Here is a 10,380-nt window from a genome sequence, read left to right on the forward strand (position 1 = left end):
GGACAGAAAATGCTTGTCTTTGAGCTTTTAAATGGTTTGGCAGTAAAGATAAGTATGTAGGATGCCTTCAGTTCTATGGCTGAAAACCTGAGTTTTTCATGCTTCCGAAGAAGCACCAAAACTTAGATTGCAGAAATCAAACCGGAACTTCAGGATGAGCCATGGAGAGGGTATCTGGTATCTGGTGAACAGAACAACGCTTTATAACATTGCAGGCATTTAGTATAGTAACTCCATTTTTGGTACTTTTTAGTATTTTATGTTAGTGGTTTGGATCAGAAAAAACTTTTTTTTTCTTCTTGCAGTTTATGGCTTCTGAGGCACTTGTGATCCCAGATACCAGTTTGAAACTTTTCGGTGGAATACCTCTTTGAGATCTGCTAAAAGCTCTAAGCTATGAGCCTGCTGAAGCCCAGGGACCTTAGATTAAGTCCCCTTGGATTATACACTTGTTTATGAGGAAATAAGTCTACATAAATTGAAGTTACTAACATAATTGGGGTGTCTGAGAAGGGAAGAAGGTAGCATTTAACAGTGCATCAGCTTCGAGTCAGCATTTCCATGTCTCCTTCCTGTTGTCCCCAACGCCTATAAATTTCTTCTAGTCTGCTTTGCCTGGAAGTGTGATACCTCAGTGAGAACCTCATTAAAGTTCATAACTCTGTCCTCCCACAGCGCGGCATCATGTTTGGAAAGTCTCCCTTGCCTAGGGAGACAGATTGTGTGTAGCCAGTTGTCACCTTATATGAGGGAGGGAAGGGAGTGTTGACTTTTTTATTTTAGGAAAGGAAGGTAGAAATTTAGAGATTATAGGTAGATACATTCCAAGAGGCAAAACTTGTTCCCTCTTTCAGCCTTAGGGCAATGGCTGAATATTAGAAATTCTGAATCCAACTTCTCGGTATTGCTTGGATGATAATTTAGATGCCACATGCAGGGCTGACGTGGTGGGATTTTGTCCCCAGGGGTACTTCGGTCTTTGGTGGAAGCATCCTGCTCAGGTGTGTCGGTACTGAGCCTGTGTGAGAAAGGCGACGCCATGATTATGGAAGAGACAGGGAAAATTTTCAAGAAAGAAAAAGAAATGAAGAAAGGTAAATAACAGTTACCACTAATTTCCCAAGTTTGACCCTTATCCAGTCCTGTTTGTTTTATTGTAATGATGCCACCCCCTACCCAAGCTGTGGTTGAGATATTTGGAAATTTGGAATGGCAAGTGGGATCCAAGTAGTTTCCTCCCCAGTCCAAACTGATTAAACTTGGGAGAGACCCTGAAGAAAATACTTCCATTTTTCTGAGAGGCAGCAGGGCTTCAAGAGAGCGAGGCAGTAAGGCTGATGATTGTGTCTTTACAGGTATTGCCTTTCCCACCAGCATTTCAGTAAATAACTGTGTATGTCACTTCTCCCCTTTGAAGAGCGACCAGGACTACATTCTCAAGGAAGGTGACTTGGTAAAAATGTAAGCTTAAACCACTTTAGAGCACTTGTCTTTTTCCTAAGCATTTACATAGTGCCGGTTGCTAATGGCTGTGCTCTGCTCTTGCCTTTTAGTGACCTTGGGGTCCATGTGGATGGCTTCATCGCTAATGTGGCTCACACTTTTGTGGTTGACGTAGCTCAGGTAGGTGGCCTGCTTTGAACTCTGTTCAACCTGTGGGAAGTCGGGGAGGGTACACTGCTGCTTGCTTCTTACTGCCACCCCTACCACCACTTAAGTTTTGAGAGAGTCTTTAGAGAAATAAAAGGAAAAAGGGTGTTTTCTCTCCTGTTTATTTCCCGGCCTTGTGTAATGGGCACAGAGATATTAACCGAATGACCAGCTGAGTTAAAGAGCTCTCCAGGAAGGCACTGATTGCATTTCCTTATCTACAGGGGACCCAAGTAACAGGGCGGAAAGCAGATGTCATTAAGGCAGCTCACCTTTGTGCTGAAGCTGCATTACGCCTGGTCAAACCTGGAAACCAGGTAAGCTGTTTAGTTCTACTCCAAAGCTTGAGAGAGCCAAAGATGCATTAGGCATCTATAGCTATTCTATATTGAACTGCCAGCTTCACCCACAGCCCACTTATAAAACAAACAGCATTTTAAAATTAGCTAGAAAATTTTCTGAAAGAGAAGAGGCAGGAGCTAAAAAGCTTAATACTAAATAGCAGTTAACTCTGAGTGCCTACCATAGACAGTTCCATGCTTGGTGCACCTGGACATATGGTCCCCTCCTCGTGGAGCCTATAGAGATCCTTCCTTTTTCATGTTTTCGATGTGCATCTTTCCCCAGAATAATTTGAGGTAGATAGCTTACAATAAAGCACAGAAATAAAAACTCAACTTTAAAAGCTTATAAAACAAAAATCATAACAGTACCAGTAAATAGGTGGCAAAGAGAGGCCAAAAGTTGATTCTGTACCTTGCGAGGTAGTATTGGGAAGTCTAAGGATCATAAACTCACGCTGAGGGCCGCCCAGTCGACAAGTGGTTAAGTTCGCGTGCTCTGCTTCAGTGGCACAGGGTTTTGCTGGTTCAGATTCTGGGTGTGGAAGTGGCACCACTCAATCAGGCCATGCTGAGGTGGCATCCCACATGCTACAACAACAAGGACCCACAACTAAAAAATATACAACTATGTACTGGAGGGATTTGGGGAGAAAAAGCAGGAAAAAAAAAAAAAGAAGAGTGGCAACAGTTGTTAGCTCAGGTGCCAGTCTTAAAAAAAATTTTTTTAAAAAACCAAAAACTTCTCATGCTCTAATACAATTTAGCATGTTAGACTATCAGTGGAGACACTTCTCTACACTTAAATTTCTACACTTAAAAGACCGGTTCAGTCTAAACAATTGTCCTTTTTTTTTTTTTTTTTTAAGATTTTAGTTTTCCTTTTTCTCCCAAACCGCCCCCCCGTACATAGTTGAGTATTTTTTTCACTTGTGGGTCCTTCTAGTTCTGGCATGTGGGACGCCGCCTCAGCATGGCCTGCTGAGCGGCACCATATCCGAGCCCAGGATTCGAACCAGCGAGACCCTGGATCGCTGAAGCAGAGCACGTGAACTTAACCACTCAGCCACGGGGCTGGCCCCAAGATTGTCCTTCGTTTTTCTCTCCTTTCCTGTGCTCTTATTCTTCACACTTTTCATCAATTTGTACTTCATCCTCGTTATTTAATTGCATCATTTTTACTTAAACCTCTGTCTTTGTTTCCTTATAACACCTACTTCACAGAGCTGTCATAGAGCACTTTGAATAGTGCCTGGCACATAGTAAGCACTTGTGTTAGCTACTATTTGCACAGTTATTGTTTTTTTTTTTTAAGATTGGCACCTGAGCTAACATCTGTTGCCAATCTTATTTTTATTTTATTTTTTATTTTTTTTCCTTCTCCCCAAAGCCCCCCCGTACATAGTTGTATATTCTACTAGTAGGTCTCTCTGGCTATACTATGTGGGACGCCGCTTCAGCATGGCTTGATGAGCAGTGCTGCGTCTGCGTCCAGGATCTGAAGTGGTGAAAGCCTGGGCCGCCAAAGCAGAGCAGACAAACCTAACCACTCAGCCATGGGGCTGGCCCCCTGGACAGTGATTTTTTTTTTACTATTTATATACTTTTGTGTATCTTCACTGGAAGGTAGTGTTGTGTAGTGGTTATTGAATATCTGTGACATCAGACTTTCTGAGTTCTCACCCTATTGTCACCCCTTACTGTTTAAAAATAACTTTGAGTTCAAATTTCCTGATCTGTAAAATGGGAAAAATAAAATTGTGTCTTATTCTCACAGGGAGGTTGTGACAATTAAGATGATCTATGTAAAGTGATTATCACAATACCTAGCATATAGTTTAACATTAGCTGTGATTATTCACTTTTTTTTTGTCTAAGAACTCTAACTTGGGTGAGGATCAGATCATGTTTGAAAGAGGTAAGAAGGGGAAAATAAGAGTTTGCTGTTCCCTCTCAATAGGTTGGAATGCCAGGTGTAGTGGAATAAACACTGGACTTGTCAGAAAACCTGGGTTTATACCAGTTTCTTTCAGTTAACTGGTTTAACTCTGGCAAATCATTTAACCTTTCTGAGCCTTATTTTCCTCGACTTCTAGACTGGATATAGATCTGCCTTATTCACCTTCCAGAATTGTCTAATCTTCGTGAAAGTGCTTTATAAAATGATAGGCAAGTGTAAAGTATTGTTAGGTTGTAGGGATGAGAGAGCTATGAAATGAAAAAACAATAAGAATCATTGTGTTTGATGGAGGATATTAAAACTCTCAGTTCTTTGATGCTTCTTCTCATGGTAGATAACTTACTAGCCCTTGGTATCTCACCTTTTATTTGATCTTGTACTTCTAGAACACACAAGTGACAGAAGCCTGGAACAAAGTTGCCCACTCATTTAATTGCACGCCAATAGAAGGTGAGACCTCAGATGACAGGGTCAAGGGTCTAAGTATGAGTGGTCTAGCAGAGTTAAGGCTTTTGCTTCCTTGAGAATCCATCTGACTCTAGCACAGTCTAAGCCAAAAACCTCAGTGCCCTGGGTTTCCATAGATAGGCACTTGCTCCCGTAGCCTGCCCCATCAAACTACTTCTGTGGGTGGATTTGGAAACCTTTTGGGATTCTTGATGGCTGATGCCGTAGGCTTTGTCTTGTCCACAGGTATGCTGTCACACCAATTGAAGCAGCATGTCATCGATGGAGAGAAAACCATTATCCAGAATCCCACAGACCAGCAGAAGTAGGTGCCAATCCCACCCTACCTTTCCACCATACCAGACTAGTCAGCAATGTATTCTTCCATACTGCCAGCCTGATCTTGTCCACCTTCTACTCCAAACTCCAGGAACTACATATTGCTCTTTATGGTTCCCTTTCTCTTCCTTTTAGGAAGGACCACGAAAAAGCTGAATTTGAGGTACATGAAGTCTATGCTGTGGATGTTCTCATCAGCTCAGGAGAGGGCAAGGTGAGGAGAGTTTACTAGAGCTAGAAAAGAGGGGGCACTGAGGGTGTATTTCAAGAGCACCAGAACAGATGTGACCTAACTTACTCTTTTAGGCCAAGGATGCAGGACAGAGAACCACCATTTACAAACGAGATCCTTCTAAGCAATATGGCCTGAAAATAAAAACTTCACGTGCCTTCTTCAGCGAGGTCGAAAGGCGTTTTGATGCTATGCCATTTACTTTAAGGTACCACTGCACTCAGCAAGGACTGGACTTGGAACCAGTCTGACTCACAGACCACACACCCGGGAACACTCTCCCCCCGCCCCTTGCCTAGACTTGTAGCGCTAGCCTGCATGCACAGGTTCTCTCCCTCTCCCCATCTCCCTCTCATTAAAGGTAATGTAAAAGAGCCATCCTAAGCGTGATTTCTGCCTGAGGGTAGGAGCTATTTAAAAACATGAGCAAAATGGTCAGACGAGATAGGGAGTTAAGGGCACCTGGATTTGTCTTCCCTTACCCAGAGCGTTTGAAGATGAGAAGAAGGCCCGGATGGGCGTGGTGGAGTGCGCCAAACACGAACTGCTGCAGCCGTTTAATGTTCTCTATGAGAAGGAGGGTGAGTTCTGAGAAGAGAGTTTCAGTTCGCAGCCCCTGGTTATATGGTCCCCTCCTCCCTATAGCTTACAGACAAGAGTATGACAAGGGAACATTTTATCAAAACATTTCCTCTCTCCCATAGGTGAATTTGTTGCCCAGTTTAAATTTACAGTTCTGCTCATGCCCAATGGCCCCATGCGGATAACCAGTGGTCCCTTTGAGCCTGACCTTTACAAGTCTGAGATGGAGGTCCAGGACGCAGAGCTCAAGGTTAGTGTGGGATGAAAGTGGTGAGCAAGTGGCATCTATCCTGGGAGTGAGGACTGAATGTCAGCCAAGTCCTGAAAAGAGCTACAATATTGAGAGTGAGACTTTGCGTTTCCTCCATATTCCTCCAAATTTGTTTTCCTTCTTCCTCCTGTTTTCCAGGCCCTCCTACAGAGTTCTGCAAGTCGGAAAACCCAGAAAAAGAAAAAAAAGAAGGTGTGTTACAGTCATCCCTCTCTGGCAGGACCAACGTGATCCCTCTATTCTGCCTTCCCGGGTCATGGTGGGGGTATAGATTTCTGTATATCCTTATTTCCCCCTTCTCAGCCCTGACCTGGAAAATTAAGGCGTTTTGTCCCCAAGTAGTTGGAAACTGACAAGTCTTCTTCCTCTCCTTTCCATGAATATAGGCCTCCAAGACTGCAGAGAATGCCACCAGTGGGGAAACATTAGAAGAGAATGAAGCTGGGGACTGAGGTGGGTCCCGTCTCCCCATCTGCTGCTCCTGCCTCATCCCCTTCCCACCACACCCCAGGCTCTGTGAAGTGCAGTTCGTCTTCTCCACCCAGGACCGCCAGCAGAGCGGGATCTCCCTGCCCCCATCCCAGTCCCCCAACCCAACCCCCTTCCAACAACAACCAGCTCCAACTGACTCTGGTCTTGGGAGGCCAGGCTTCCCAGCCACCGAAGACTACTTTAAATAGAAAAGAAAAATTGAATAATAAAATCAGGAGTCAAAATCCATCGTCTTCAAGCCCCTCTTTCTAGCCTTTTTCTACTATCTGCTCGGTCAAGGTTTATGGCCCTACAACAGAACAGGGAGGAGGCTCAAGTAGCCACCACCCCTAAAAACTCAGCTGAAATCTTTTTATACCACTCCGATGTCAGCATTTTCCCATCTTGTTGGGGTTTGTTCTCTTTTCCCACTCTCCCCAAGTATTTTATCTGGCCTCAAAATAGAGAGGAGCTGTTCTTCAGATTGTTTTTATTCACATGTGACAGATTCCTTTTCTGATCTCTGCTGTCTGATCAGGCCCCTCCCATTTTTAGGAGCTGGAGCCTGCATTTACCAAGGGATTCTCATCTATCAAATGGATCCTCATTTGTAAATCTTTTTAGTCATTTTTGTTCCACAGGACTTTTTTTTTCTTTTTTCCACAAAGCTGTAAAGAAGTAATCCATCTCAACCTTGTCCACTTCTTTGGAGTTAATGGGGTCTTCCCTTGCTCCATCTTACAAACCTGAGCTGGAAGCTCAACTCTGGTTTTGTTCCCTGTTTGAAGTATTTTGACCCCTCTCCCTTGAAAGAAAGACCAGGAACCAGAGGAGCAGACTGACTGAAGAGACACCTCCTGGCTTTCTGGAGCTATGGACTTGGATTGGATGACTTGCTAGGGGTTTGGAGAGAAAGGTGACGAATTTCAGTACCTCTGGCATGCTGTCCCAGGGAACTAGGGCTCCTGCTAACTTATAAGGTTTTTAAACACATTGGAAATGACATGGCGTTAAAATAAATTTGAATTTGCTCATAATCATGTGCCTTTGTATGCTGCTCTTATTTGATGGAGGTGGGGGAGTGTTAGTGGAAGTGGTGACCATTTGGAACTGTTTTTCTATCTTGCCATATTCTCCCTTTCTAAAACACTTTGGGTTGGGGAAGACATAAATCCTGAATCTTCTGAATTAACATATACTAAAATTTTCTATGGCAGCTTGTGATTTAATTAAATTTTTTTTTTAAGATTGGCACCTGAGCTAACATCTCTTGCCGATCTTTTTTTTTTTCTTCTCCCCAAAGCCCCCCAGTACATAGCTGTATATTCTAGTTGTAGGTCCTTCTAGTTCTGCTCTGTGGGATGCTCCCCCAGCATGGTTTGATCAGCGGTGCTAGGTCCAACCCCAGGATTTGAACCAGCGAAACCCTGGGCTGCTGAAGCGGAATGCACGAACTTAACCACTTGGCCACGGGGCCAGCCCCATCATTTTATTTTCTACAGTAAAAATGCGCCTTACTGCTGACACTTGTGTTCAGGACTAGAACAGTGAATGTGTACTGCAAAAATAAGTCGCAAGTGTTTTTCTTGATTTAGGAAGCCAGGAAGAATGCCTTCATTGTTATCCAATCTTTCAGGGCCAGCCTGAGATTGGATGGATAATTTATTAGATTTGAATATCGTGTGTGAGGCATTGCTGACTTGGAGATACTATATTGAACAAAACAACACAGGTCCATTCATAAGAGCTTATTTACTGGTGGGCAATCAACAGGTGAAATCCTGGTGGACTTGATATAAAATAACTCTGCTAGGGTTTTTGTTTTCAGAATGTGTTATATTCTGATGGTGACAATACTAGAACTACTTAAGCACTTGGAATGAAGGCCCTAAATTTAAAGAAAGGTTTTTTTGAGTTAAAAAGGTGAAATACTTTATGTTAGAAAGGGAAACCACCAAACAAGGGATTATAACCAAAAGCCTTACAGTTATGTTAAATTGAGTAAGGTGAAGTCTATGGTTAAGGGTTCTTTTTCATCTTTCACAACTCAAGTTTCTTGTAACCAGATTTGTGGGCATTTATTTTCTGGGTGCTTCTGACCTGACCATACCGTGAGACTGAGAAGTTCTTTAACGTGACACCAAATATCATTCTTGCCCTGGAGAAGACAGACGATCTTGCTCTCCCTCTGGCCATTGGTTTGATCTTTACCCCTAGGTATAGGGAGAATCACTTAAGTATTTTCTGAACAAGATGCATTGTGGCCAGGAATCTAGTGAAATTCTGCCGCAGGCATTGTAGGGAGAGACCACAGTTTTCTAGGAAAAAATATCTTAAACAGTCACAAAGGTTTTTGTAGTACGACAGCTTTCTCGACTTCCTATTTTACCTTCTTCCACGTTCTGGAATCTTAGGACCTTTAGAAGTTCCAAGATCGAATCTCCCTGCAGCAATTTGACTTAGAAAATAAGTAAACCGGTAAAACAAGTCAGAAATGTTGGTACCGTCCGCACTTATCCATAGTAAAATGGAGGGTGCCGTCAGGAAACTACGACTCCCATGGAGCAATGAAAGGGAAAACGGAAGTCGCTATCCTTTGCTCATCTGCACCTCTAGGTTCCGTATTAGAAATATGTGCTCACGTTTAAGTAATATAATGTCTTCATAATAAGACTAGGAAAAGGGGAATTTTGTAACCCAAATTCAAAATACTATTTTCTAAGAGAACTCCTAACTCAATCACTTATCACGTACCTGACCGGCGCAGAAGGCCCTTGTTACTTCCCTTGGGCAGCCGCGCCCCCGAGGAAAGGGCGAGACAGCGGAAGTGACGACACTGAGCGCTCTCTTAAATACCCGTAGGTGGCCCTGAGCGCTCTCTCGGCCTTAGCGCCATCTTCTTCGGTGAGTGTTAGTGCTTGTTGTGTTCGGATGCTGCGTACAATCCATTAACATCTGATCTCTGCACTTATCATCATTACAGGAAACTAACTGTAGTCTTTTTCTCTTTATCCGTAGAAACCTCCACGCCATGAGAGCCAAGGTAAGCAGTCCCTGGCATTGAATTTAGACTGTAGGAGTTCGCGGGAAGACCTAGGAAAGGGGTTCCGCCATGGTTCTCAAAACGCGGGGTTCTCGAGGGTGCCCAAGGGCTACTGGGAGAGGAAGGATAGTTTGGGGACGAGGTGGTGGGTAAGTGCTGTGGGGAGAGGGCGGAAGTAGAAGCGCACGCGGGATTCGGGCTTACGTCGGGGGTGCCGGGGCGGGGAGCGTCCAAATTGTTGATCAGGTTACTGCAACTAAGCCCTCACACTAGGGCAACAACTGCTTGGTTCTAAGTAATGCTCTTCACATCTCTACCTAAACCTGTTACTAAAACCGATGATCTCTTGTTTTATTCTTATTTTGTGTGTCTGGTTATGATTGATTTGCCAGTGGAGGAAGAAGCGAATGCGGAGGTATGTTGAGACTTTGCCAGCACAGGAGGTGGGAGGTGGAGCACGTCTTGGACAAAACTTGGGAAGAACATCTGGTTTAGAAATCTAAAAGAACTTTGAGTGAAAATCCTTAATGAGCATTGGCTTGCCAGAGCCAGGGACGATAAAACCATTATGCTTGTTCATTTTACCACCCCCTGTATTCACATTTAAGAGGGGAGGGAAAGACTGAACTCGGGTTTGTGGGCAGGAGGTGTATTCCCGTGTCTGCTTTTCAGGCTGAAGCGCAAAAGAAGAAAGATGAGACAGAGGTCCAAGTAAACCGCTAGTTTGTGCACCCGTGGAAGCCACAGGAGCAGAAAAAAGGAAGCCAGAGGCCAGGGACGCTGGTACAAATTGTTGGACTGCATGCCCACTGTCAAGAACTTGTCTCAGTGGATGTAGAACATCCATCGCCATCTGATCGCCGCGACCACCTCTGAGAGACCCACCTTGCTCTTACCAAGCAGTCCCTTTGGTCCTTTGCCCTGGACCTGTGACATTCTGGACTAGTTCCGTTCTCGATCGTGGCTGAATGTAACACGTGTACAATAAATCATCTCTTCTGCTGTCGTAGCAGAAGAAAAAAATCGTCGTGTCTATTCTGTGGT

The 10,380-nt window shown here is 44.0% G+C and overlaps 1 protein-coding gene and 2 long non-coding RNA genes across 4 annotated transcripts in view; 2 read left to right on the plus strand and 1 right to left on the minus strand.

Annotated features, from left to right (window-relative positions):
* The window catches only part of PA2G4 (proliferation-associated 2G4), an 8,979-nt gene extending 1,649 nt beyond the window's left edge, over positions 1-7,330 (plus strand). The window contains exons 2-14 of one of the 2 annotated variants that reach the window (XM_070621621.1): positions 966-1,094; positions 1,356-1,461; positions 1,554-1,623; positions 1,875-1,967; positions 4,338-4,401; positions 4,645-4,723; positions 4,873-4,951; positions 5,044-5,177; positions 5,456-5,550; positions 5,674-5,801; positions 5,961-6,014; positions 6,209-6,275; positions 6,849-7,330. In XM_070621621.1, coding sequence (XP_070477722.1) covers positions 966-1,094; positions 1,356-1,461; positions 1,554-1,623; positions 1,875-1,967; positions 4,338-4,401; positions 4,645-4,723; positions 4,873-4,951; positions 5,044-5,177; positions 5,456-5,550; positions 5,674-5,801; positions 5,961-6,014; positions 6,209-6,274 — 1,097 coding nt within the window. In that variant the 3' untranslated portion in view covers position 6,275; positions 6,849-7,330. Of the gene's footprint in view, positions 1-965; positions 1,095-1,355; positions 1,462-1,553; positions 1,624-1,874; positions 1,968-4,337; positions 4,402-4,644; positions 4,724-4,872; positions 4,952-5,043; positions 5,178-5,455; positions 5,551-5,673; positions 5,802-5,960; positions 6,015-6,208 lie in introns of both variants that reach the window. The other variant, XM_008530148.2, reaches the window with a different exon arrangement.
* On the minus strand, positions 5,675-9,177 carry LOC139083609 (uncharacterized). Its single transcript, XR_011540482.1, has 3 exons — positions 9,048-9,177; positions 8,404-8,506; positions 5,675-5,882 (listed from the first exon to the last, which is right to left on the minus strand). It is a non-coding gene; the product is annotated as an uncharacterized lncRNA (long non-coding RNA).
* LOC139083607 (uncharacterized) lies at positions 8,724-10,271 on the plus strand. The gene is made up of 4 exons (XR_011540480.1): positions 8,724-9,197; positions 9,312-9,336; positions 9,729-9,751; positions 10,009-10,271. It is a non-coding gene; the product is annotated as an uncharacterized lncRNA (long non-coding RNA).
* The last annotated feature ends 109 nt before the right edge of the window (positions 10,272-10,380 follow it).

The sequence above is a fragment of the Equus przewalskii genome, chromosome 5 (genome assembly GCF_037783145.1).
Source record: "Equus przewalskii isolate Varuska chromosome 5, EquPr2, whole genome shotgun sequence".
Classification (NCBI taxonomy): domain Eukaryota; kingdom Metazoa; phylum Chordata; class Mammalia; order Perissodactyla; family Equidae; genus Equus; species Equus przewalskii.